Here is a 27,249-nt window from a genome sequence, read left to right as displayed (position 1 = left end):
CCTTGCGCGCTATTTTCTGCTCTCGCTGGACGCTCCACATTAGACTTCACATTTCTTACTGCTGTTTTTCATACAATAACTATTTAAAAGAATTTGCTTCAAATTGCGACATTGTTTCAAAACGTTTTCATTCTCATGTCCTTTCTAGTAAGATTTGTAAGTAAAAGGGTACATATAAGTTAGGCATGTAACACTATTATTAAAGTTTTCAACTGGGACGTTTTAACTTTCCAGATGTGACATATACCGGCTCCCTGAAGCTCTCTAAACAGGAATGGACTGACGACCTAAAAAACCCTGCCAGTACGGCGTTCAAGAGTCTTGCAGGCAACCTGGAAAAATCGGTACGAATTCTCCTTTATCTATTTTATCACCATCTCTATTTTTATCATGCAGTGAAGATTTGTAAATAACAGTGGTTGCATTGGTAACAAATTGTTAAATGATACTTATAGCTTGCGCATTTTTTCCTTTTGATTAGATAACTGATTTATATTCTGGCGTCGATGAGGCGTCACTGGCATTTTCGAAAGTCAAAGTAACAGGATTTAGGTATGATGATTGCATGCGGGTTTTTTAGCTTTTGCTTTGGCCTGAGAAATAGTTAAAATGGTTTCCCTGCTTTTACCTTTACGTTGAGAAACCTTTAACTCGTTAGATTGCCACGTAATATCTTGGTCAAACACAACACGACATATTGAATCCCCGGTATAATATATTTTGTAAATCCAGCCATCTATTAACACATTTCTTCTTCTTACAATAAAGCCAATGTGTTATAGGACACTTCCGATTTACCCGTTTCCTCTGTTTCAAAACGAGTCTATGTGCAAAACCATTCATATGAGAATGAGTTTTACCAACAGATCCATTTTCATGCAGATCAAAGTCGTTTTCATTTGGATGGTTTCGCGCATAGACTCGTTTTCAAACAGAGGCATATTGTAACTCGGAAATGGCCTACTGTGTTTAATGATTTTTGGAAAATTTAGTTTGAAGTGCAAAAAGGTGAAAATCCAATTCATCATATAAACCAATAAAGCACAGACTGAAAATTAAAACTGCCTCGACTTCAAATGTTTTTAATGATATTAACATTTCTTCGCACTTATACACGTTATTTCACTAAACAAATCCACGTAATAGCGAGTAGAAATTAATTTTCCAGTTCAAGTTGTCTTCGGCTTCGCTGTCGCGATTTCGAAGACTGTTCTTTCGAGGACCAGTATCTCCATAGAAAATTAGTTGAGAAAAAACGTTTTTTTTTTCGGCTACATTCCAGAGGCGTAATACCCGTTTCTTCGATGTCGAAGTTGCACGCCTTTTGTAGATATTTGTATTCTATACATGAGTCGAAAACTTAAACTCCTAGAACTGCTCTCGCGCGCTACAAATCGACAAGAAAACGGCATAAAAACAAACGTAAACAATGCGACAATATTTGTAACATAGGATGGAAAGCCTGTGAATTAAGTAACGCATTTACTTCTATTTATGCGCGTTTCATACTGAAAGGATTTTCCCAGGTCTATTGCCTTGCAAGATTTTCTTTGCTAAGTGACAAGTGACGCATTTTTTCTGTCTTTTTCTTAGACGCGGCAGCGTTGTAGCCATCTTCAATTTGACGTTTTCTCGTGACATAGCAGACGATCTTGGTGACAATGTCACAAACAATCTTGTAGTTGCTGTAAAGACTGGAAGCCTGGGAGGGCTGGCGGTTGATCCGGGCTCTTTGAATGTTACAAAAGTTGGTGCGTATGCTTTTTCTTTCTGTTGCATCCCGAATTCAAAGCTGAACAGATGCTCACTATGAGCATTTCAGTTATGTTAACTAATTCCTAAAAAAGGAAAGAGATTTCACATTACGCAAAGGAGAATCCTTAAAAAACTTACAAAAGGATTGATTTGGGTTTTCAAAGGAATAAAACAATTATAATTACTGTTACTAGTAGCGGGGGCAAGCAGCTTTACTTGTTCATGTTCTACTTTTGCTGATGGGAACTGTTTGAATAAGTTTTCTCAGCTCTCTGACAAATCTCTGATGAATTCCGTTTTACAGTAGGCCGTAAGATTTTTATTGGTCGAAGCAAAGGAAAACCACAAGAGATTTTGTCAAAAAAAGATGTCAAAAGAAAACCACAGAGTTTTGTCAAGTGGCAAGGCACGCTAAGTGAGGATCACAGTGTAAAATGTCCACAGAGTAAAGGGACACGATGCAATTTGTCGAATTACAGAAAACGGTTTTCTTATCGTTATCGTGAGAACGTATAGTAATGATGTGTTTTCTTCTATTTTAGTGTGGAATGGAAACACCATTAATCAAGGGACGGCCGCGGCACGAACTGGCGGTAAGTTGACACAAATGTAAGCACGTCACAGTTCAATGTCCCAAAATTTAGTAAGCCTGCGGTTTTCAGGGAGATGTTGCTAAGTAACGTGATACGACTACTGTTGTAGCTCTCGTGCTCTTTTTTGATTGGATTAAGTCTTGGATACTTCGTTCATGAGAGAGTCGCTGTAAAGTGGAGGTGCCAAACGAAAACAGCACAATAATCACCGTGCCCCTAACTTGAAGCTGAAAACAAATTAAAACTTGATTTTTTTTTTAAAAAAAAAAAGGAAAGAAAACGTTTCGACGAGTGATCTGAAATAGTGTGATGTGCGGCATCGACTTGAATGACTACAGCGTTTATGTAATAAGCGTCAAATAAACATAACATGGTTGAAAATCTCTATTGGCAGGAGTCAGACCATGTTGGCTTTTTAGGAGGCGCGACCGACGAGTTGAACTCAGGACAACCGAAAACATAAACCCGGGACCGCTGGATATGCAACTAAATCAGGGCCACGCTGACTCTTTCCTGACAAGAAGTATTTTGGCTTGTCCAAAGCTGTGCTAAATAAACCGTGCTTTGTTTGTGATTTCAGGTAAATCAAGTGGTTTGTCCAGAGGAGCCAAGGCAGGCATTGCCATAGCAGTCCTTCTGTTGTTTGGATTCGTTGTTGGAGCCGTCGGCTGGTGGTTCTACAGGAAAAGAAAGGGAAAACATCTGTTTGAGCATGAGCAGTTTGATAACCCAATATATTTCTCGTCCACAAAGCAAGAGTTGCATAGCGATAGTGGTGCGATAGCTTCTAGCGGTACAGAGAAGGGGACATAGAGGTTTCAAACGAAGGGGGGAGGACTGGGGTGGTATCGGAGCTTTGTGGGGATAAGGTGTAGTAAGTCAAACGTTTAAAAGAAGAAAAAAAAAACACGATGAAAGAGATTTCTTAGGATTTTATATAAAAAAAAAGAGTATATCGGAGAAAGAATAGCGAAGCGCGCGAGTGACGCCACGACTCAGACAAAGTCTCAGACAAACAAACCGAAATGGCGGACGATTTTTCTAAAATATCCGGTGTTACTAAAACATTTTCAGATCATTCTTTTTCTCTCAGAATACTCTGATGTTTTCTGAGCCTTGTGGGGGTTATATTAATTTGCATTCTATTCTTAAACCTCGCGCGCTTCGCTATTGATTGTTTTAAAGAATCCTTTTATATAAAGACATCAGAAAATGTTGAAGTAATAGACTAGGTTAAAACAACCACTTTGCCCATATTTTATACTTACTTAGTGTCAATAGTCCACAACTATAGATGCAATAGAGACATATAAGGTAAAAGCAGATTTTGCTACAACAAAGTATGTCGTTTTAAAAATAAGATTGAATATTGATATCACTGCTGTCTAGTTAACGCAAAAGTAGGGGTCATGAATGGTCCCTCAAAATTTTGCGTTGCCCGTAAAATAGGGCTCCTGCTCGGGATGCTCTCAAATGTTTAGTGGGTGCTCGTTTGCTGGTTCTCGCAAATTTTCACAGTGCTCACATGCTCGGTTTTTAGTGAAGTAGTTTTTTGAGAAGTGCTCGTTGCTCGCAAGGCCTACCTTTTTCAATGCTCGTGCTCGCAAAGAAAAACGCTGTGTTCGCATGCTTGCAATGACCATTCGATACTCCTAAAAGTACAGCTGTAGGGTTTAAGACTTTTCGTAAGTACATAGTGTAGGGTGATCAAATGCCAAAAGTATAAAGTTCAGTTTAAGTGTGGTCGGTGGAGCCACGATGACTTTTATTCGCCTTATTGTTCGAAATTCGCTTCTTGTAAAAACTATACTGGACGATTCTCATGTAGCAATTGTAACTGCAGAATACTTATTTCCTAGTATTTATCTGTCACGTGCTCCGTTTCCAGCCAACATTTCAACACCTATTAAGATCTGGGCGTTTTAATAACAAAACATTTCTTAACTCGCATATTCTGGTACAAATGTGGTACAAGAAAAATCTGGTATAACTTCTGTATTCTCTTAATGTTATGCAAACGTTTTTCTGTGCACATTGTATAACGTTTTTATTTAGGAAACGCTTATGATTTTTTTCGCAGCATGCTGTTGCTTATGTAAGGCATGCATGCTTAAAGCATCTCAAATAAGAATTTTTTAAAAAGAAAAAGCAGAGAGAACGGAAGGAAAGGATTAAAATTAATGAACGTGCTAAATATTTAGCTATAGGTTATAAATTGGAATTTAAAAATTGATCAAAGATCGTTTACTGTCTAAATGTATTATCTCTTAGAGTTAAATTTAAATGGCATGTGGAATGTATTTACTTATTAATATAACATTTTTATTGCTAAATTTTATCAAATATAATTAAAGCATTGAGGGAATGCTATTATATAGTCCCATATGATAAGTCTTTAAATCCTAGTTCCCAGTGTCTTCTTAGCGTTGAAATTCAAGATAGCGGAAAGTCTTGATTAAAAACGCTTTGGTCCAGGGACTAGTTTGTCTCGAATGCATGTCTCTGCTTAATAAGAGAGGCTCAATTTATGCTCTTTAATAAAAATTTTCTAGCTTTTTTGACAAAAACAAAATAGAGATTTGATTAAAACAATGTCTTTTCTGATGTTCATGTTTTCTATTATTTACATTTGACATGTTACCATGGTTACAACACCTTCATTTATTGGAACTAGCGACTATCCACATGGATTAGTGGATGTAGGTTGGAACAATCTTTAGCCGCCATGTAATGTCACATTAAGATAAAATTGGCGTCAGGATTAAAATGAAAACCTAACCAAAAGATAATAGTAGCTACGGATACCTAAAAGGGACAAACTGAAAAGCAGTGGGGTCATGGAAGCATTAGCCTCTTTCGAAGACGTTCTTTTGGCTGGTCACGCATTCGTTTCCCCTAAAAAACGACGTTCGTAAGAGAGGAAAGATTGCGTGACGAGCCAAAAGAACGTCTGCGTTGGAGCTATAAAAGCATCTATTGAGCGCCTGAAATCAAATCACCGCCTCAAATCGTCATAGGTTTTGAATTTGGACAAGAAATACAACAGTTTTCCCTTTCCGCTGATTTACGATTGTTTTCTTTTTGGGAGTGACGGTTTAAAGAACTTGCGCCACTTTCTCAGCCAATCAGAAGTAAAGCTTAAACTAATCTTGATTTGCACACACTTTTTTCCCGCGCTTCGTGCCGGCTACATGCATTTGCTTCGAGTTTTGATTGGTTCACTGTGGATTGTCAGCGTCTTTTTCGATTGCCAGAGTGATAACTTTGATTTTGGTTTTACGACATTCAATCGAAAATCGCTTTAACAGCGAAATCTAAAGAACAATTTGCTAACCGGGCCGAAAAAATTCACAAGTGTGATTGGGAATTTTAGAATACCCGATTTGATTTGCTGTGTGGTCCATATCAACTATGGAATTGATAAATAACAGAAAACTGTCTTTCAACGCGAGATGCATAGCGGCGAATAGGCCATTTCGAGTTGACTTTATCTCCTTTAACGTGACGCCTGGTGCACGAACAGTTCCTAGGAGGTAATGGCTGGCTTATGGCTACTGTGTCAGAAGCAACATTCATCCCCATTTTGTTTCGCTTTGCGTAACTTTGCGTCTTTCTATCAAACCTTTTAACTTGTTGCAGCGCGTTCAGCCATTACTTCAAGGTACATATTTTCATTTTTATTGGTGTCCCGTGTGTTTGAAACAAAAAGAAATAAAACATTAAGAGCCAATAGATAAAAAACGTCCACATTCTTTAATGTGAAGTATCTTTTTTATAAAATTCGAATTTTAATAAAAGTTGTGGCGTTATAAACACTCGTATTTACAGACTTTCTTCAGTAGCATTTCTTTCTTTCGTGTAAACGGTAATCACATGCTTTATATCATAAAGAAGGCCATGTTATCTCTGATTCGTAAAGCAAAATCGAAACTCTACCTTCCTTCCTCTGAGTTTTAGGGAGTTTGAATTCTAACGCGCGGTTTGGGACTAGCACTAGTTATGCACGCGCAATAATAAATTTTTTAAAGCCACCCAAATAAAATTCACCATTTAGTGTTAAAAAAGCCCCAAAATCGCCTGCCACAAAATACAGTCTCAAGGAATCCCTTAGCAACCACTCGGGATGTGTAGTTAAGAGTCCCCTCTTAAAAGAGCCAAATATCCACCAAAAATAAACAACAACAATTGACAGCATTCATTTTTTCGCTTTTATTTTTTCGTCGTTATTATGTTCCTTGTCACTGCAAGGCAATTAATTGTTTTGCTTTCTAGAATTAAAAAAGATTCCTTGGATTGAGTCTCTGCTGGAAAAGATTTTTTCAACGGGATTAATTGCACAAAGATATTATCATTCTACGTTGTATCGGTCTCTGCTTTTAAATTCAGTTTTCTGTATGTTAACTCATTGATCTGAAACAAGTGTGCGTGTATGGGGGGAAGGAAATTAATAGATTGCAGTACTTTGATTGTGAGGACATAAAATTCCGATAACAGACACAAAGTCAATAACATCTGAGATACCGTCATTTCAAGGACAGCATGACGGTGTACGGCGTTGGGGCGGCTTGGCGTTTGTTAAACGTGTTATGACTACCTCAGTCTAAACAAAGACTGCAAAATAGAGCAATTATTAATACCGTATGCTCTGGTATGTATCATTAACATGTTCAACATCACTTGAGCTCTCGATGTCACAAAACCGTAATTTTTCTTTCTTCTCGGTCAGTTTGTCTACACAGTGGATAAACTTTTCTTTTACAGATTCCATAATTTTCACTCAAGCCGGAGAACCTGCTGTTATAATGACGTCGATCTCGCACTTCAACATTTCACGCGGATTATGAATAACGATGAACCTTATCTATACATGTATTCATTCCGCTATATTCTCATGAACAAACTTTATTGAAACAAAATAAAACTTAAAATATCGCCGAGTAACTTGATCTCATTTCCCGAAACTTTCCCGCGCATTTTGCGCCACTGCTTGTCACGTGTGGTCTGATATTGTTTCATATTTACTGTGGCTTTGACATATAAGTATTTGAATAACAATAAATAAAGATCTTGTCAAACATAAACGACTTAATTCCTTTGATTTGTTGTCAGCGGGATTTTAGTTCAAATCAGATGGAGGGAAGTGCTAAGTTACAAATATACCGTGGAAACAAAATAAAGCCCTTTCAAGGACTGATTCAAGAATTTGTTCGTATTGAAAACTGTTTAAAAACCAAAATTAAAAAATCCAAATTAATTAATTGACAAGAGATCTTTTTATTATTTTATAGAATTTGAATCGAAAGTATTTTTCTACTATTTTTTTCCGGACTCAGTGAAAGGATTAAAGCTAAAACGTGATTAACATCACATATAAATTTACTATTTGTATGACAGGCATTCTTTCACTACTTGAGACAAAGTTTCCGCTCTCATTGTTTCCATAGCGAAAACCATTGCGTCAGCAAAAGTTATTATACACTCTTGGGAGGCACTGGACTAGAACTTAGTTCTTTGTTTCGAAATCTAATTTATAGGCAAAACTTTGTGGAATTTGTTCATTTCGTGTACAACGCCGCTGCAATCAATAGCTTTGTCATTTAGCAGAAAACAGTTTCAAAGTTCTTTTATTTGACGATTATGTCTTCGGTTGTAACAGCAGTGTTCAAAGCCACAATTGGCTTGCTTGTGAATAAAGGCAGAGATAAGGCAGCGGAGAAGCTGAAAGATGGCGATGTAACAGATCAAAAATTTCGTGGATTGATCGTGCGTGAAATCGACGATATCAAGTCCAAGTTGGATGGATTATCAAGGAAAGATTTGCTAGCAAGTATCAGCTTCTTCAAAGAAGGAATTGAGTTGCTCTATGAAGTGTTTGATAAGGCAAGGTCCAGAAGCGAGTACGGCGCGGTAACTACACAAGCAGCTTGTGCTGAAGCATTTTCTGTAGTCAAAGGCGTGCGAAAGTTGGATCTTACTGAGCTGGATGAATCAGCGCTTTCCGACGCAAAGGAAAGATTCAAACAAGCCCGTATAGAAGCAACAAGGGCCTTTAGCAATGAAGCTCTAAAAACCTCTGACCGCATTCTGGCGATGCAATATCGAGTAATGGCGACAATTCTGGAGAAAGTAGACAATCCCGCTGGCGCAGTAGCACCGTGTAGAGTGTGCATTGAAGAACTAAACTCTTTGTCAGCAGTTCAAAATAGTTTTGATGTTCAGCTCAAGAAAGGCATTCATGCAGTAAGGGGCTTGCAGTTTCTAGGTAAGGACGAACGCAGGGAAATCATTTCCAGTGTCTGTCACGTTAATCGTGTCATCTACGATGTCACGCTAACAGTCGGCAAAGACGCACATCTCTGGATCTGGCCTGCTGTTAATATCGGAGAAGACAAAGTTGATCCGTTGCGTGACGAAAGAGTGACTAAAGTTCTGCGTAAACAGGGCATGGAGCACTGTTGTGTAACACCATGGTCATTTGGTCAGGAGGGTGAAGAGGAGCACAAGCTGAAGTGGCCGTGTGGTATCGCTACAAACTCCAGCGGACAATTCATTGTAGGAGACTATGAGGATGGTAACGTAAAGGTGTTTGACAGTACAGGAACATTCATGAGCCTTTTCAGTCTCCCCAAAGATGACGTACATACAAAGTTAAATGTTCTTGATGTAGCCACAGACATGAATGACAGTATCTATGTTTTAGTCAGATTGGAAAAGCCTGGACCTGAGAGATATGAGTACGTTGTTTACGTATTTAACAACACCGCTGACCTGCATCACAAGTTTCCTGTGAGGGGAGGGAGGTACTGGGGCAGACTGACAGTCACCGACAGTGGCAAAGTACTGGTACTGAGGTATGATGATGTGGTTGATGTGCATGAGACTGCTGGTCAGTTTGTTTGCTCGTTTGGTGAAGACATATTGAAGGGTGCGTATGATATCACTGCTGCTAATGATGGCCGTGTTATGGTAGTGGACAGGGGTGATTCCTGTGTTCACATATTCAGTGAACATGGCGACCATCTTAACAAGTTTAAACTCCAAGGAAGTTATTGTTGTCCTAGAATTGCATTTCACCGGGCAAGTGAACATGTTGTTCTCGCTGGTAAAGAACGAGGGAAAGATCTCCTGCTGGTGGAAGTTTACACCAAAGATGGCGAGTTTGTGCGCAGCACTCAAATCCATGATGAACAGATTGGTGGCGTAGGAGGGATAACAGTGACTACTGAGGGACGCATTGCTGTAGTTTGTAAAGAAAAGGTACTCGTTATTTAAAAAATATGATGCCGGGGTGCACAACTGATATTTTAAAATAATGTAAAATGATGTTATGAAACAAGAAGCATAAAACTGTTTCAGTGTGGAAACTTGTTTACATAAAAAGTTTAAAACAAATAACAATAGCAATGTAAACATGGCATGGATGTTGTGTATACATAAATCCTAAAATACTAAGCTAAAATGAGTTTCTCCTCATAATGCAAAATCATTTAAGCTAATGCTGTTTTGAAAATTTTTGAGAACTTCATATTTTTGTGCCTTCCGGCAGCATGTTTTACTTAATTACTTCACAATAGCAGTAGCATTTTGTATAAAGACGGGTTATTTACAGAATGTGGAAAGGAAAGTTTTGAGGACAAGTCTCAAAGAATTTAAGGTAAACCGTGTCAAATTTAAATTCCTGCAGTGGGAGGGGTGACTATTGATTTTTAAAAACAATAGAGTCCTCACTTGTAATTGACTCATCACTTACAGTTTTGTGATGTCACATTGTCATAGCAACAAGTCAAACCAAGGTTTTTTCTTCAGTCACACCCTTTATTCGTAGCTCATGTGCATTGTAAGGCGCTCAGGAAAATGCCTTTTTATCATGATCTAATGGTATAAAGTTAGATGTCTCTGTTTCCCAGCTGTATTCCTGTTCATGGTTACAGTCTGTGTGAGTTGTTTACTTTGTATTTGATGATATTTGAGTCTCAGTATATTAGAGAAGGCATAGACTTTTATACAAAATTTGTCAAGAAGTTTAAAGACACAAAATAATTTCTTCTTTATAAGAGGAGGGTGGGGCGGGGCGGGGCGGGGGGCGGTCTTCTAACCAATTTGCTGCAGTGGAAGATTTTTAACCATCATATTTTGTAAACCAGACCTTACACAGAAAAGCATATTTTTCACTGGTTTGTTGCATTCAAGAGTCCAGCTTTAAGACTTTCAAATCGTGACAATATTTGACAAGTCACTTGACCAGAAAACAACAACAACAACAACAAAAAAATAAAGATGAAAGAATGTCTGCATGGATTTATGAAATTTGCATAATTTGTTATAAACCTCATGACATATAATAAACACCCGTATTTGTGAATTTTCTATGTAATAGCCTTCCATTTGATATGTAAATGGTAATTCCATGTGTTTGATCATAAAGAAGGCTATGTTATCTCTGATTCACAGAAAAAAATAGCAAGTATTCCTTCTTTCCTACAAGTTTTAAGAATTTAAAATTCTTACACGCAGTTTTGGACTGGGGCTCTTCACATGCACACAATAATAATTTTTACAAAGCACTCGTTTCCCCAAATAAAATTCGCTATTTTTCCTTTCAAAATGCTCCAAAATCACTTGCCACAAAATGCTGTCTTCAGCAATTCCTTTGACTGCTCTGTCCAGATGTATAGTAAAGAAGGACCTCCCTTAAGCAGTGTATCAAAAATCATGTTTTTAATTAATTCTTTATTGTAACATTTGTAGTTAACTTTTTATGATAACTTTTTTTAGCTTTTAGCACTTGATAGTTTTTATATTGAAAAATGTTTTAATATTTTATTATTGCCTTTTTAATCAATTAATATTCTTGTGTTTCCTCACAGGGCCTCACAGAAATATCACTTTTGTGATGTGAGCCCTCTGTTATTTGAAAATTACATTTATAAGACTTGCTAAAAGAAAATGGTCAGTCATGGTAAAATGACATTTCATGTATAAATTTGAAAAAGTTTCAGATTTTTCAATTTGATGGTGTCCTAAAAGCACAGATACTAGTCTGTGAACAGGTCCCGCAGTGGGGTATAGTGCTCAATGATACCAGTCTATTATAAATTTATAAAACTAGCAGTAATCCTCAGCAGATTAGATAAGTGCATTCAACTCTGTGAGTGGCTGGTGGAAAGTGGTTAACACCCTAACTTGACATTTCAATTGCAGTATATTTTCAAAAAAGTTCAGCAATATTTGACGGTGCAGTAAAAGCACGACTACTAGCCTCTGAACAGGCTCCCTAGTGGGGTATAGTGCTCAATGATTCCAGTCTATTATAAATGTATAAAAAATAGCCACTATATGTATTATGTATTATATGTATCAGAAATTTTATTAATAAGCATTGTTTGACAGTATAGCTTTTGAACTTGAGTTACCATTAATTATACTCAGTGCAGTCAGGTATAAATAAACAAAATAGCCAAAAAATAGAAGTAAGCAAATGCCTTAGAAATTTTTTGCTATACCTTACCATTATATAATAATTTCTGCCTTTAGTAGTTAAACAGCCTTCACGTGCCTATTTGCTCAGCAGATTTATCTCGTGTGCAGGCATTTTTCGTGAGAATTTTACCTCGCGAGGCCTTGAGGAAAATATTCATCATGTTTGAAGTGTTTTTGCTTGAGAGGAAAAAATCCTCAACGTGTGCATCCCCAGCCAGAAATATCAACTGACCAATAAACACATGCAGAATGCTCACATGATTCAACATGATGGCTTCCAAATCAAACTTTAAAGCACTTTCCTCACTGTCTGCGGTGAAATGTGCAGTGAGTAAATGGCTGCCCTTACCAAACACAACACTATTTGTAATATGTTTTTTAACTGTTTTTAAAAACTATTTTTTAACTATTTTTGAAAAACAGATTAAAAATAGTGTTTAAAGTATATTTTTTATGTAGTTTTTGACTGTTTAAACTGTATTTGTAATCTATTTAAAACAGTATTGAAACGTATTTTTCAAATGGTGTTTTTGAGCTGTTTGAAACAGTATTTTAAACATATTTTGAAACGTTTTCTAGATTCCAAAGGGGCAGGTTGGAATTTAAAATATATTTCATTCAAACAGGATTACAAATATATTTTAAATTCTCACACTATTTGTAAACTATTTTTAAAATGTTTTTTAACTCTTTTTAAAAACAATTTTTTAACTATTTTTGAAAAACAGATTAAAAATAGTGTTTAAAGTATATTTTTCATGTCGTTTTTGACTGTTAACACTGTATTTGTAATCTATTTAAAACAGTATTGAAACATATTTTGAAATGGTGTTTTTAAGCTTTTTAAAACACGATTAAAATATATTTTAAAAACTTCTTCAAGATTCCACAGAAGCAGGTTGGAATTTAACAAATTACAAACAGGATTACAAATACATTTTAAATTTGGTGCTTAAAATAATAAGTGTTTGGGTCGAGTACATGAAAACAACAATTAAGTGTGGCTTCACTTTGAACCAAAACAAAGGAAAGAATGGGGATAAAGGTGGTATCTGTTGTAATTATTGAGAAACAACACTGTACAGGAGAGGTGCAGGGAAGGAGAGGGGAAGTTCAAGCGCGAAGCAGGAACATTTGAATGCTCGTGCTTCGTGCTCTCCCTCGCTTGCGCTTTGCGCTCAAACTTCCCTTCTCCCTCCCCTTTGAACGCCGGCCACGCAGGCTATGTATGACCAAACATATATCTCTAGAGGTCAAGCCTGAGGCTTTCAATAGCAGTGACCAACAGCCAAAAATAAATTTCTAGCTGACACTCACTCTGCTTTCATACTCTCAAGTTCCCAAACTCTTTAAAAAGTGCATTCCACAATTTATGAATGAGCAACAACCGTAAGTTGTCCACTTTACTTTACAAACACTGAGTGTGAAATAATTTGTAAAAGATTTCAAACACTTAATTATGAAGACTCTCAAAAAAAACTTACATGTGCATACAGCGGATTCAAGTTGAGCGTTTAACGGCCACAGTTGTCATGTTCGTTGTCATGGTTGAATTGTTTGCGGTGCGAGGCAAAATGACAGACGTTGGTAGGCGGGAATGCAAACATTCTGTCTGGGAAAACAACAACATGCTTTTTCCCAGACAGAACGTCGTCATTCCCATCTAGCAACGTCTGTCATTTTGCCTCGCAACGGAATCAATTCAACGGTGACAACGAACACGACAACTGTGGCCGTTAAACACTCTTGAAACTTGAATCCGCTGTGAATACATGTACATGTAATACTATATGTATACAGCTGCACATGTATATGTAAAGGACCTCAGCCTCCATCATTTTCTATACCATTGAAATAATGAAAATTTAATTGCACAATGAAATGGAATCTTTTTTGCAATAGTACTGCAACTTACTGTATGTCACAGTGTTAAAATGAACATGACATGCTTCACATGGCTGCTAAGGGTTCTTTTAATACTTGTTTAATTGTTATTTCTAACTTATTCTTAGCTCAACAAGTGTACATGTATCTGCAGGGTTTTCCTTTTGGCCAGCTTGTTCTGTTGGTATTTTTCTGCAAAGATAATAAAAAAATAGACTTCAAAAATTAATTAATTTACATAATAAAATTATGCCCTCACAACAACATTATGAAACCCTAAGAAATGATCTTCATGATTACATTTAAAAAAAATACAAATCCCATTCCTTTTGTGTAAATGTGATCACTTATTCGGATACACTTAAGCTTTATAATGTAAGTTCATCATTAGAGGAACATGTAAACTCTGATGATAATGCGTCAGTCAATTGAAACCCTGGTCTCCTGACCCCCAGGACTTAGCTGGGATTTAACATGTCCAAAGCCCAGGGTTCGAAATAATGGCTGGTCAACGACAATGTCCAGATTGATTGGGGAGTTGACCAGTCAACCTTTCGTCTTGCCAGTCATATGTTGACCAGTCACATTTGATCATATTGAAAATGAAATAAATTAAAAAGTCCATGCTGTAGCTTTGTACTGCTGACTTTGATCTGAAATTGTGGGTGAAATGTGTAATGTGTAATGATGATAGTACGGGTTTGTCTTACAAACAGTGGAACTATGGAACTCTTGGTAATGTCATGCATCAAGTTTTAGACTCTAGGCTATAATAAAGTGTACAATGAGTTTTGGTCCTGAATATGCAACAGAATGCACCTTTGACTATGCAGTTTTTCACCCACTTAATGAATGTAAGCTTTCAGTATAGTCCAAATGGCCTTGGGCCTTCTGTCTAAGAATTAAAATAAAAATGCTGCTTTCACTTAATTCATAGCCTGCGTCGCAGCCGGATGTGTGACAAAACCTCGGTATAGTCCATCTGCGAAACACAGCCGAAAAGCTTGTTCTGATATCCTGCAGGTTTGCAAGGATCTGTGTATTCATTTCTGATTGGCTAGTTTCACATTACTATCATTACTTTCTAACAAGCTTTTGTTTTGTGGTCATGCTGACAGACTTTCTTTGTTTATACTGTGCAAACAGAATGTTGGCGCGAAGATTTCCAAAGATAGCAGAGTACCTTGCGTAACAGACAATCTCTCTCCAGGCGCACACAGCAAGCGAAGGAAACTGCTAGCGAAATAAGTACACCTTGACTGCTAGGAAGTCATAGGAAGACTTCAGTCAAAGCTGTAAAAGAAGCGGTTTGAAATTAATCACCTTCGAAATAAACAAGCTCGCTGCAGGAATTTTTTGGAGGTCACAATGCATGTTTGAATTGCCAACAGCCATGGCAAATCTTTAATTTTCCACTTTCTCCAATTGATAATTACAAAATTGTCTTTTAATACTGTTTATAAAAAAAGCTGTCCATCTCAGACTCTTGATTTAGGCGATTACGTCGAACTGTTTTCATCCCGTGTTTCGAAATAAATTTCATTTTAGCTTAGTAAGTCTTGCATGACCAGTTTTAAGTTTGATTTCGTCCAGTGACAAAGAACGTTCGAAAGTAATATGAAACTAGCCAATCAGAAGTGAATACACAGATCCTTGCAAACCTGCGAGATATCGGAACAAGCTTTTCGGCTGCCTTTAATTTCGCAGACGGACTATACCAGGGTTTAGTTCGTCTGCAACGCAGGCTATTAATTCAGAGCAGCTACCAGTTCGAGCAGATTTAAATGTGCAAGTGACTGACTTTCTTCATTCATCTATAATATGTACATTGTACAGAGCTGCCATTTTGAAATCAAACTGTTGATTGGGCTAGACTTGGCAAAAGAATGCTAGGACTACAGTCCTCGCTGATCAATAATGAAGACCATAAATGAAATGGGACTGAAAAAAGGTTCTGTGTGACAGAACAATATTATCCATGGTTATCTTAGGGTACATGTATAGTCACTGTACATATACATGTACATGGGACTGGACCCAGGCTTGTGCTTACATGTACATGTAAATGGAACCTTTCTGAAACCAGTCTGGTACGGAAACTACAATCCTAGCTTAAAATTGTTGACACATATTAAAAATTAACAATAACTGGTATTCACCGAAGTGGAGGTGAATAGTAATCCACCATGTTCACTGACACTGAGGTGAATAACTGTTTTAGTATGTACATGTACCACACAAGTTGAATAACAAGCGAACCAAAACATCACTTTTGGTAAACAAAGCGACGCTTGAAGGCAGTTTGTTTCTCCTTGACTACTTAGAGTTGAATAGTACTTTGCTAATCACCTCCGAGTTAACCAATCAGCACGTGTGTAAAGCACTATTCACCTGTGTGTTACAGTATATACTAAAATGTACATGTAATGGCAGTTATTATCGCATGGCAAATTTAACACTTGTTTTTTATTAAATCTCACCACACTCTCAAGGCTGCAAATAAGTTTTTTTCACTTGAAAGGACATATCTCCTACTAAGACACCATCGTGGTCGCCAAAAAAAAAAAAATTGTGGTTGGACATTACCAATTTGTTGCCGTAAAATGAATTTGTGATCAAAAAATTGTCCGTACATTATGTCAGACTACAATTGCCATTTCATTGGACATGAGCAAATTTGGTAAGCCAATGTCTGGTGACTGACTGCTATTGCAGCCCTGTACTCTGCTCTAAATACCCCCATCTCCCATCTCGCAATCCAATATTGTATGATTGTAGCAAAGAGCTCATGAAAACAAACTACCACATTGATAGGGGAAGGGGTTGGAAAAGTGGGGCGAAATTAAACCATATTACAATAAAATAGGTCCTAATAGTTAGGTCACTCACATACGTGTAATATGTACAATGTAAAAAACTAAACTGATTGCATCTTCATATAAATTGAGTGAAATCAAGGCATTAATTTATAAAATCCAAGCAACGAAATATTTTAGTGAGCCTGATTCCTTTTTGCATACGAAAGAAATCGGATTTAGTCTATAAATTATTTCGCAGGCTGAAGTACGTGAACTTAACTTGTAAAGCTTACTGAACGTTCTGTTCAGTTGAAATTACAGTGCAGTGACATGAATAATGTACTACAGTATAGAATCCCGATTACTTCAGCCCTTGGTTTCTCGAAACTTCCTCCAATAACTGACTTTTCCCTTGTGAAGTATTTCTCCGTAATTTTACTCCAGATTTCTCAAAGCAGTTTCCCCCGGAGGTTCAAGATACACACAACTTTTGCTTCGTGTACATGTGCTTATGTGATAGATCTTTTAAGTGCTTAAATCAATTCAAGCTTACCTTTAACGGTGTCATCAATCCATACGGCTGGAAAATGCATCTTTCCGAAGGTGAATCGTCGATTAAGAAACTATTTCAGTTGAGATTTCAACCAACTATGATGGAACATACGTGTACAACTCTGAGCTCGTTTATATAACGACTAAAGGCAAAATTTAAAATGGCGGTGTGGTTCGAGAAGGCCCGGAACAGATCACGTGGTCTGTAAAATTAATGATTAAACACACACGTGACAATAGCGCGCCCAATTTGCAAAAAGTGCTGTACGCTGGTGGGAGAAATTCTTGGATTACAAGCACAAGATTCCTTTTGTGAACAAAATCTGGGATTCCATGGCTAAGTAGAAGGCGCCTTTTGTGTATTAAGGTCTCAGGTATGAGATTAATTAACATTTAATTCACAGATCCCGTTAATCACGGCTGTCCGTCTGCCGGGAGCTTGCAACTCGTCCCCCGGGAACTCCTGTGTTTTGTTTTCAGTGGGTTTCAATCGATATCCAGACCGGCAAAACTTGCTAATTGTTATTTTTCGATTTGCCTATAAAATATCTAGAAGCTTATAATACCTACGAGGCTCTTAAACGTGTATAAGTCGGTCTATTTTCCTCAGATCTTCAGTGTGCGCGAAATGAAGTGAGATAAAACGGAGGCGGGACTGGGGATAGGGAGTAAGGCAACCTCTCAAAATAGTGCAAAAATAGTGTATTTAAAATATGTTTCTATGTTGATCCTGCTTTTAGTATTTCAAAACCACATTGTAAATATTCTAGTCAGCTGAACAAAAATTTACGTATGTTTAATTCAGATTTTTGTAAAACGTGATCATGAGTTGATATTTCAAATAGATTTTAAATATTATGTTTAAAACCTGTTTTATACTGTTAACTTGTAAACCACACTTTAAATATCCTATTTTAAACCTATTTTATACTGTTAACTTGCCAACTACATTTAAAATATCCTATTTTAATCTGTTTTTGTACTGTTAGTTTACAAACTACATTTTAAGTCAACAACCATAGCGGATACAACATTCAAAACATTGTCAAAGTAGCATTTTTAAACTATTTAAACTAACTGTTTGTGGTAATTGTTTTGAAACAGATTTAAAATGCACTATTTAAACTCTGTTTTAAAACAAAAATACCTTGAAAATAGATAGAATTTTTTTCAGTATCATAAAATACGTTTCAACTATATCTAAAATATAATTCAAATCGGAAGCAAAATTTAAACTTTTTTACAAAATAGCACAAAAATAGCTCTAAATGCTTAAAAATAGTGTTCAAATCATCAAAATACTTTCAAATCAGCTTCAAAACAGTTTCAAAACACAGTTGGTTTGATAAGGGTGAGCAAACGGGCACGTGAGGCGAATAGCTCAGCTAGTTGCTCTTGTGTGCGGCTGGCTTAATAAATCGTAACTGTTTGCAGTTACCACTTATTTTATCATAATACCAGTACTGGTAATTGTTAAATACAATTACTGTTTTTTAATAGAGCAGTTTTCACTTCAGCATCGAAAGTACCCGGTAATTTTTCAAACATAAGAAGCAATGTAAGTGATTGTATAAATAGGATAGCATAGTTAGGATCGGATTGAATTTAAATAAATACAGGCAAAAGATGCAATTAATACATTTTCTTTGTAGATTTGCTCAATTGAACAACAGTTATATTTTATTTTATATTCTAATTTTTTTTTTATTTCCCTATGTTGTCTCAACAGAGATTGCGTTATATTATAGTGTGACATCTGATACGATATGCACTAGTAAGCTTTTAAAGAAAGGTCAAACGGTCTCTTGCTCACAGCGGCCCTTTATATTATAAGAATTAGAAATTTCTGTCTACTAAATCTAATAGATCTCATCATTTATAATTTATCTCCTTCGTTTATAATACATTGTAGTGTTCCATTCTAATTATTGCACGGGAGTATTTTGAATTTGTGTTCTACGCGGCAATTTCTTGTTAAGTTAAACTTGATTTCTGTTCGATCGCGACAAACTAAAAGAGCCCGTCGTGTCATGGCAATAAGCGATTATGTCATCGCTTAAAAATAAATGTGAATGATTCCTTCCTGTTTAACCAATAATTCTTAAATATGCACAAAAACTTGTGTCTGTCATTTTTGTAAATGCTCTCTTCATACTCAATACCAGTGTGCATGTGTAGTTTAAAATAGTTTTAACTATAAAATTAAATTAGAATAAAAATTTACAAAGTTGCTGAAATGCAAGAATTCACCATCCACTGAAAACTTCTTAAATTGTTCCTCTTGGATCCACATGTCGCCCATGAGATCACAAAGAATTACCAACCAAAATAAAATTTAATACATACTAGGTGTTCTTGTCAAACACTTGTTTATCCAAATTTTTCTGCAAACACTTGTTTCTCTAATTCACTGTTTTTAAAACAAAAACACTTCCCATTACTATATCTCTAAGAAGACATCTAACAGGGAATCGATGCATTTACAAATCTCATACCAAGCTTGTTTAAGGCATTCCATTAGCTGGGGAGCAGGGTGAAATATGGGATTAGTGCAAAGAATGGTGAGTGGACGCAGGCACCTCTCCCCTTATTTTTTGCTCACTTACACTTTTCAAGGTTGGATGTGGGATTTTGATACATGATTTTTCATTAACAGGCATCTAAATGTGGAAACACCCAAGCTCAGGCTGTTCCCAAGGTCTCTCTTTTCTCCCGCTCTCTGGAGCCCTTCTTTTTCTTGCTCCAAGGGACAGGAAGAAGAGAGACCCTGGGAACCAGGGTGGGGTACAGCTTCAAAAGACCAAAAATAATCAAATTAAGGCCCCCAGGGGGGTACTCAAAGTGAACATGACGGGAGGGGTCCAACGGAGCTTCATATTGCAAACCCCCCAAAATACACAAGCCTGGAGTTTTAGACCCAGTTCTGTTTAAGTGAACTGATAATCAGTATTGAGGTATTTAAGTCTTGTATTTTTTGGGAGTTGGAAATTTTGATGTCAGGTACGTATTTAGAACCTGACATCAAAATTTCCAACCCCCCAAAAATACAAGACTTAAATACCTCAATACTGATTATCAGTTCACTTAAACAGAACTTTCTAAAGCAGGTCGCTGAAAAAAAAGTTTGAAAGAATATTAATTTTATCTGATTCACTGATTGCAATGAAAACCCAAAATGAAAAGTTTGCTCGTAGATAAGAACCAAAAATATGCACATTTTTTTAAGACCTTAAAAAATATGTGACCGATCTCTTGACCCAAAAAAATACCGAGTGTGTAAATTTTAAACCCCAATAATAATTTATGTCTGACTCCCCCGTTATGTATACTTCGAGAACCTCCCTTCCCCCCGGTTAAGCCCTGGTTAAGTGCAAAATTCTCAAATAATTTAGAACCCTGTGAGTACAATTACATAGTGATTGAAAATCAAGAAGCAATTCCTGAAAACAGGGCATACTAGCTACAGTGGCTTACCGTAGAATTCCGGTTATAAGCCCCCCCGGTTATAAGCCCCCCCGGTTATAGGCCCATCATCCTGGAAACAAAAAAATACATCCAGTTATAAGCCCCCCCCCCCCCCGGATATAAGCCCCCCTCTACCAGATGACAGTACTGAATAGGGCTAAATGTTGCTTTATTATGTGTTTTTAACTTAAAAACGTATTTCCATCAACACTCCCGTGGCTCGTTTTGAAACGTTTTTTTCATTCCGCTTATAAGCCCTCCCGAATATAAGCCCCTCCGCTTATAAGCCCACCCAAAACCCCTTACGAAGTTGTATAAGCCCAGGGCTTATAACCGGAATTCTACGGTATCTGAACTGTGGAATAGGAGCACAAATCATGTCCATACGATACTGTACAGGGAAATGTTCACTCACATGACATGTATTCAGTTGACTTGCCTACAATTTGAGCACACCCGGGGTCTACAACCACTTAACCCGGAAATAAGAAGCGAACAACTTTGAGAAAATTTATGTATTCAGTTGTTATACACCGGTATGCCATTAGTGAGCCATTATTATCATCAACACTTCTCATAGTATTAAGCATTACCAAGACTGGTATAACCTAATTTAATCTATTGTTCTTCAGTGAGAAAGTGCTGTTAAAGGAAAATTTGCCGATAAGAACTCAAAATCTGATTTTTATTATCCAATAAAATAATAAGTGATCACTCCTTAGAAATGACACCTGTTACTAGGCAACCGTTCCTTCACAAACTGAAATCTCAGTCAATTGTCAAGAACCAAGTAAGTCTTGTAAGCCCCAACAAGATGAACTCCAATGTAACAAACTGGTTAATTTGTGGAATCCATGACAAAATAAATTCTTACTTACAGCTAATGAACAGATATGGCTTTGGTTTTATGCTTGCGAACACAACGAAGAATGAAGAAATCACAGTGACACCTTTCTTATTTCAGTCAACTAGCATGGGAAATTTGTTCCTGTCCATTTGGTCACTGTACGTTGTCAATATTCTGCCTGATTAAAAGAAGATAGCCACTCTGTAAAGAAATAAAATTATGGGCTATTAACCATGCCCAGTGTTTTTGGTTGCACTGCAATAACCACGTATAAGGGAAATGGTCAAAACTATTGTACTCAGATATATAGGACCCACAACTCTGCAAACAGACAGGTGTACCCCCCTTCCTCACCTTAAAAGATGGTGTCTTGTTTGTATAGCCCCCACTCTATCAGGAGTAGAAACAGATTCAAACCTGCTTGTGCCATTTCTCCAGCAATGCAACCTTCATGCACACCTAATATGAAAGTCTCAACTCAAATTTTAAGGCCAATAAATTTTGTCCATTTGGCTAATCAGACAGGTGGTATCTTGCATAGTTCCCCTACCCCTACACAAGGTGGGTCCTCGCCGAATACGCTTGTGACCACTTCCCTAAGCTAGTCAGATTGATTTGGATGAAAGATTGCAGTAGCTAGTCTCTTACAGACATTTTTATCAGTGAGAGCAGTAATACAACAGCACATTGAGAGATATTATGTGGTAAGTTTGCTGTGTTTGTGGTCACATCAACATCTCACAGGGACATTTCAGTCCACAGAGCCACATTCATCCAGGCCCTCCTCTCCCTCAACCCCACAGGCTTTGATTTGTCTCTTTTAACTGTCCTCTTCCACAGCTGGTTTCAATCCTCTGATGGTCAGATCGTAAACCACTTCTTCAATTTTCTTGAGGTCATATTTGAGGCCATCAAACTTCTTTCTGAGAGAGTCATTTTTAAGATTTAACAGTCTGAAGCCAGCGTCTAGCTCAGCTACAAATACAGCTATTTTGTAAGGTCGGCCGTAATCTGCTGAGGTTACACTGTTCACTGCAAACCGTGACTGAAAACAAAAACGGTCAAACACATACTGTAAGATTTGGTTAGAAATTCAATAAATGTGGATTGTAGTAGTTTTACTATGCTCTCAATATCTCTGAGAATACTAAATCAGCATTTACACTGTAGTAAATAATATTAATTGTAATTTTACAGTATTGTAGTAGCAAAGTGTCAGATTTTTAATATTTATAAGTAAAAGTCTTCGTCCATTTGTCCGCCCATCAGTCTGTCCCTCTATTTGTCAGTTCGTCAGTCCATCTGTCCATCCATCCACCCAAAATATACGATAGGAGATATCATAATGCACTATTTCTGAGAACGTCCAGGCTGGAAAAAATAGCTGTCATGGTTCTTGGTCAATGGGGTTCTCCAAACTAATCAGAACTGGTAGAGCCATTGTTCAGTTCATTAATTTAGCAATTAATTCTGTTTGATGACCTTTTCTTAGTCATTTCCATTGTGGTTTGCTAATTAAAAGCCCCTAGTTGCAGTGTCAGGTATAATGATTCAAGCAACTTACCAGTTCATTTGCAAGAAGAAGAAGTCCAGTTAAAAAATCATCCAAGTCAATATGGAAACCATCAGATGACCGCTCTACTTGAACTGCAATAGAGAAATGTTGATAAAACATCAAGAGTCAGCTTACTGTAGCTTGTTCTGTAGGTTCTCTGTTTGTGGAGAAATGTGAACAAGTGGGTGAACAAAGGGAAGAAAAGCAAACTGGTCAACCTTCGTATATATTTTTTTTGGTTACCTACATGCACTTCCTTGAACATGCTATGACTTGATTTTTTGTTTATTATTTTCTATAACTGTTTTTCTTAAAAATATAAATTGATGCAAATACACTGTTAGTATGCAATTACTGTTTTTTAAAAAAATATAATATTGGGATGGAAATATGCAATTCTTCTGGTGCATTGTAGTTCAATACTTGCAATGCTACATTTTTTTCTATTAAATGCTCAGTTTGCTATTTCCTAAGGTTGAGTGCTTAAAAAAGGTTTGAATGTACCGTACTCTGGATGGAATGCCTCCCCCTCACTAAAAAATCTGAGTACCTCACCAAGGGTAAAATTTGTAAGGTTTTCATGTTTGCAAAGGAAATGCTATTCAATTGCATCTGACAATATGCACATCTTACTAGCTGTTAGCTTTTGGCCAATTTACCTCCAAGCATTTCTGCCAGCTCTGGTCTAGTAACGAGTCGATCACTTTCCAGGTACACAATAAATGCTCCAAGAAAGGCGAACCGTTGACTCACAAAACGCCAGTGGTCACAAAATCTACAATAAAAACAACAAAATAATTAGAATTTAAAACACACAGCTGGCTTATCAGTGTCAGAGGACTTCTGAGTCCTTACACTGTAAGTCCCCTTTCTGTAGCATGAGGCAACTACATGTAACTAAAAGGATCTCTACACCTCTTGTTGAGATGTTAGTCCATTGCAGTCCCCCCTCCCCCCGAGCCAGTATTTTGACAGGTCGTCCAAACACCATGTTGGATTCAATATCAAGTCCAAACCCTGGCTGGTGTTATTCTGTTGTGTTCTTGGGCAGAATACTTTTACTCTCAGAGTGCCTTTCTCCACCAAATTATTTGTTAACAATTGAAGGGGCAAGGGCAAGAAACACACATCGAGTTTTGGCCAAATTGAAACACATTAGATATTCTGGAGCCCTGTGATGCTCAAGGAAAAAATATACCCGGTAATGTACTTACTGACCTGTAATATTGACCAGCTGGTATTTTCTCCACAAGATTTGCATACTGTGACTTGACAACAGTGAGCATTTGTCTGCTTTTAGCACAAATCTTCTTCACAGCTGAAAGCCAGAGTGATCATGATCAAAAACTTCCTTCTCCTTACATACAAAACACATAGTCAAACATCAGTGCTGAAGAGATTGTCTGTCAAGTTCTCATAAATGACATTGTACTAGAGCTTTGAAGATCACTTTTGGTGACATCATAATCCATATATGTATGAATGGGGCAAGGTAACACCGATTGTGTTATTTAAGGCGCAAGTGTTAACATGCAGTGTCGAACAAGCGAACAATGTTTTTGACTTCATAGAAGGATTTAAACATTCTGAATTCAGCCTTGTAAATGTCACTACAAAACAAGAAAACAAAGACAGAAAGCAAATTAATTTTATTTGTGTGAATGTTTTTATGGCTTAGTGGAAACCGAAAAAAGAAGATGCCTGCTCGAAGTACTGGGTAGTGTTGTTTGCTTGAAAACTACATATCAGAGGGTTTCCAAGGTTTTTGACAGGTAAAGCACCTGAGTGTATTTCTTTTTTTCTTTTCTCTAACCGAGCGAATGCGATTTTTGATTAATTATGCGAAAAGGTGCGAGTTGAGGTCAGTTATGGGTAATCACAACATTGCGTATTAATTATTAATATCATTTTTAATGAATTTTTAAAATTTTCGCATAATCCAGGATTTTCTCTGCATAATCAACACATTCCTCCACATAATCTTCCTGAAAATTTCCATATAATTTGTAATTTTTCTGCACCCTATTAGATGCCCTGACTCAGAGATCGTCTTCAGTTGATGTACTGTTAAGTTCTCACAAATATTTAACATTGCAAGGAATTATGTTTGGTTATCAGGAAGGAGAATTTAATGTAATGCATCAAACACAAACAACAGTGTTTAATCGGGATATCCAAACACTGAGAAGAGACTTTCATGTACCTTCAGGACTTGAAGATTGATGTACTGCTTGTAAAACAGCCAGGACTTCTCTTGCAGATTGTTCCAAGTCACGAATGACTGTCTTGATTCCCTGAAAAATTTACCACACATGCATCAGTATAAAATTTACATGTAAAGCCCTGTTAGTCTCTATCAAGACAAACTTAATTGCACACATTTTCTTCAAATGATTTTTCATGTTTTATCTTTTTCCTTTTATTAGTATCAAATCTAACTTCCTTTTCCAGGGATGTAGGTAAGATTTTCAACAGGGCAAAATTTACCTGATCACAGGTGGAAAAAAAAGGCGCATTAAAAAAATCGAAAGCTCTTCGAGCAACTTCATGGTAATTCCATGAAGTGCCAACCTTCGCATTTTTCAAAATATTAAGTGTCTAATAATGTAGTGATCTCACTTCATTTGCCTTTGAAAGTAATTATTTTTCCATGGGAGTTGCATCATTTATGGTTGCTGCTCTCAGGCTTCGTAGCGCGAATGCACCCAAGCAATGAGTGTTTCTTCTTGACTCAAAAAGATGAAAAACAGTGTGACATGACTGATACCTCTTTCCGTTGTATTTGCTTCATTCCATCTGCAGTTTTTTACCGATTTGTCACACTCCCAATTTTTCAATTAATTTTGTTTGTTGATGATCAAACGGCTAGCCTTATAGCCTTCAAATTCAACTCTTTTGTACTGCTATCGGATTTTTTTTGGCGGAAATACTTGGTTATAAGCTGAACCCCCAATTTTGTCAAGTTTTGATCAGTTCTCAGTAACATTTGGTTAAAAAAATCGCTTGGCTTACAGCCAAATAAATACGGTAAGTCAAGCAGGATTCTTTCTTTTTGAAAGGGATAAATGTGCAATGGATGTAGTACTAAGGGGGATGGGGTAATTGATGATTGATGTTTCATGGAAAATAAAACGGCCCTTTCACAATTCTCGAAAAATAATATTGGCAAATCATGCTTCACAAAAAAATAATAATAATAATTTGGAGAACGTTTTGGAAAATCACGGTTCGTGGTTCACTATGGATATTACAATTCACAAGGAAAAAAATTCGCCCCCTTCCCCAGCCCCCATGTCCAGGGTGTTGGGGGGGGGGGGGGAGAACAAGACCCCAATAAAGGATGCCCACCTCTTACTACAATTTGATACCCCAAAGCGTTGATTTTCTTACTTACTTAGAAGGTCAAGTTTTGGTTAAAAGATTAATAAATTTTGCCTTGGCCTGCAGCGGGACAGTCTGCAGAGACCTGCAGCAGCTGCAAGCGCGTGCAACACAGTCCACGTGGATTTACGAATTTATAATTACAGGAACGAACAAGCAGTGAGAACTCATAAAACGTACCTCTCTTATTTCCTGGTCATTTGATAAATAATCCTGAAAGGAAGCAAACAAAGAGATAAGCGGTTTTTCCTCTGTTTCCGTGACGTCGCTATTATCTTTCACTTCGGCCGCCATGTTGTTGAGTGTACGTATATTATGCAGCGGTGTGCTATTTACAATGTTGCGCGGTGGTCTGCGCGCATTCTCGTCCCCAGGGCCTCTCCGGGACGATTTTCAAAGCTTGACAGGGATCTAGGGCCGGCCTAGGCCTAGGGAGGCAGAAAATGGACAGGACTGATGAACGTTTAAAAAACCTTTATTGCTTTTGCCAGGAACCTGGATTTTGTCCGCAAAAGTGGGTGTCCATAATAGCGGGTGAGAGGCTGTATTCGCATAGCCACACTTACCATCTATTGGTAATCGCGCAATCTGATTGGCTACACAGGTGCAGTATATTTAACAATTATTCCATGAGTCCGCGTTGGATACGAGGTGGTAAATAGCCAACGAGGCGCGAAGCGCCGAGTTGGCTATAACGACTCGTATCCAACAAGGGCGAATGGAATAATTGTTTTATTAAATTCTTCTCAAGTTCACTGAACTTGAAAATCGAATGGACATTTCATTTTGATGTAAACGAAGTGATAGTATGAGGAGGCGCGAAAATTTCTGGCGCGGTGTTCACTTCTTGAGTTGAATGAAACATACGAGGAAAGCGAGCAAGAGAGTTTTCTTCAGAAGATTTTCCACAAACAATCCCCTCTAAAGTCGTCTAAATAG

At 37.2% G+C, this 27,249-nt stretch overlaps 3 protein-coding genes and 1 long non-coding RNA gene across 4 annotated transcripts in view; 2 read left to right on the top strand and 2 right to left on the bottom strand.

Moving 5' to 3' along the window:
- Positions 1–4,952, top strand: part of LOC144661240 (uncharacterized) — a 55,176-nt gene extending 50,224 nt beyond the window's left edge. The window contains exons 48-52 of the mRNA XM_078521937.1: positions 235–344; positions 482–552; positions 1,594–1,751; positions 2,298–2,348; positions 2,929–4,952. Of these exons, the coding sequence (XP_078378063.1) occupies positions 235–344; positions 482–552; positions 1,594–1,751; positions 2,298–2,348; positions 2,929–3,161 (623 nt within the window). The 3' untranslated portion in view covers positions 3,162–4,952. The remainder of the gene's footprint in view (positions 1–234; positions 345–481; positions 553–1,593; positions 1,752–2,297; positions 2,349–2,928) is intronic.
- A 2,970-nt stretch (positions 4,953–7,922) lies between these two features.
- Positions 7,923–12,357, top strand: LOC144661257 (uncharacterized). Its single transcript, XM_078521957.1, has one exon. It carries the CDS (start codon positions 7,986–7,988, stop codon positions 9,618–9,620), a length of 1,635 nt encoding a protein of 544 aa, XP_078378083.1. The 5' UTR covers positions 7,923–7,985; the 3' UTR covers positions 9,621–12,357.
- Positions 12,358–13,785: 1,428 nt separating this feature from the next.
- Positions 13,786–17,247, bottom strand: LOC144661297 (uncharacterized). Its single transcript, XR_013572246.1, has 2 exons — positions 17,064–17,247; positions 13,786–13,904 (listed from the first exon to the last, which is right to left on the bottom strand). It is a non-coding gene; the product is annotated as an uncharacterized LOC144661297 (long non-coding RNA).
- A 3,947-nt stretch (positions 17,248–21,194) lies between these two features.
- On the bottom strand, positions 21,195–26,612 carry LOC144661279 (translin-like). Its single transcript, XM_078521985.1, has 6 exons — positions 26,491–26,612; positions 25,133–25,223; positions 24,148–24,247; positions 23,589–23,704; positions 22,939–23,021; positions 21,195–22,419 (listed from the first exon to the last, which is right to left on the bottom strand). The coding sequence occupies exons 1-6, from the start codon at positions 26,602–26,604 to the stop codon at positions 22,195–22,197; spliced, it is 729 nt and encodes a 242-aa protein (XP_078378111.1). The 5' UTR covers positions 26,605–26,612; the 3' UTR covers positions 21,195–22,194.
- Between the last annotated feature and the right edge of the window lie 637 nt (positions 26,613–27,249).

Source organism: Oculina patagonica, chromosome 7, assembly GCF_052425735.1.
Source record: "Oculina patagonica isolate OP01 chromosome 7, crgOcupat, whole genome shotgun sequence".
In the NCBI taxonomy this organism is placed as follows: Eukaryota; Metazoa; Cnidaria; class Anthozoa; order Scleractinia; family Oculinidae; genus Oculina; species Oculina patagonica.
This window is presented reverse-complemented; position numbering and strand designations above follow the sequence as displayed.

What these genes read in the sequence shown, in the direction of transcription:
- LOC144661257 (XM_078521957.1), top strand. Translation starts at nt 7,986, where the DNA reads ATGTCTTCGGTTGTAACAGCAGTGTTCAAAGCCACAATTGGCTTGCTT.
- LOC144661279 (XM_078521985.1), bottom strand. Translation starts at nt 26,604, where the DNA reads ATGGCGGCCGAAGTGAAAGATAATAGCGACGTCACGGAAACAGAGGAA. An exon ending in CCAGCTGGTCAATATTACAG is followed by an intron (nt 23,705 to 24,147) that starts GTCAGTAAGTAC and finishes TTTTTATTGTAG; the next exon opens with ATTTTGTGACCACTGGCGTT. An exon ending in TTCTTCTTGCAAATGAACTG is followed by an intron (nt 22,420 to 22,938) that starts GTAAGTTGCTTG and finishes TTTTGTTTTCAG; the next exon opens with TCACGGTTTGCAGTGAACAG.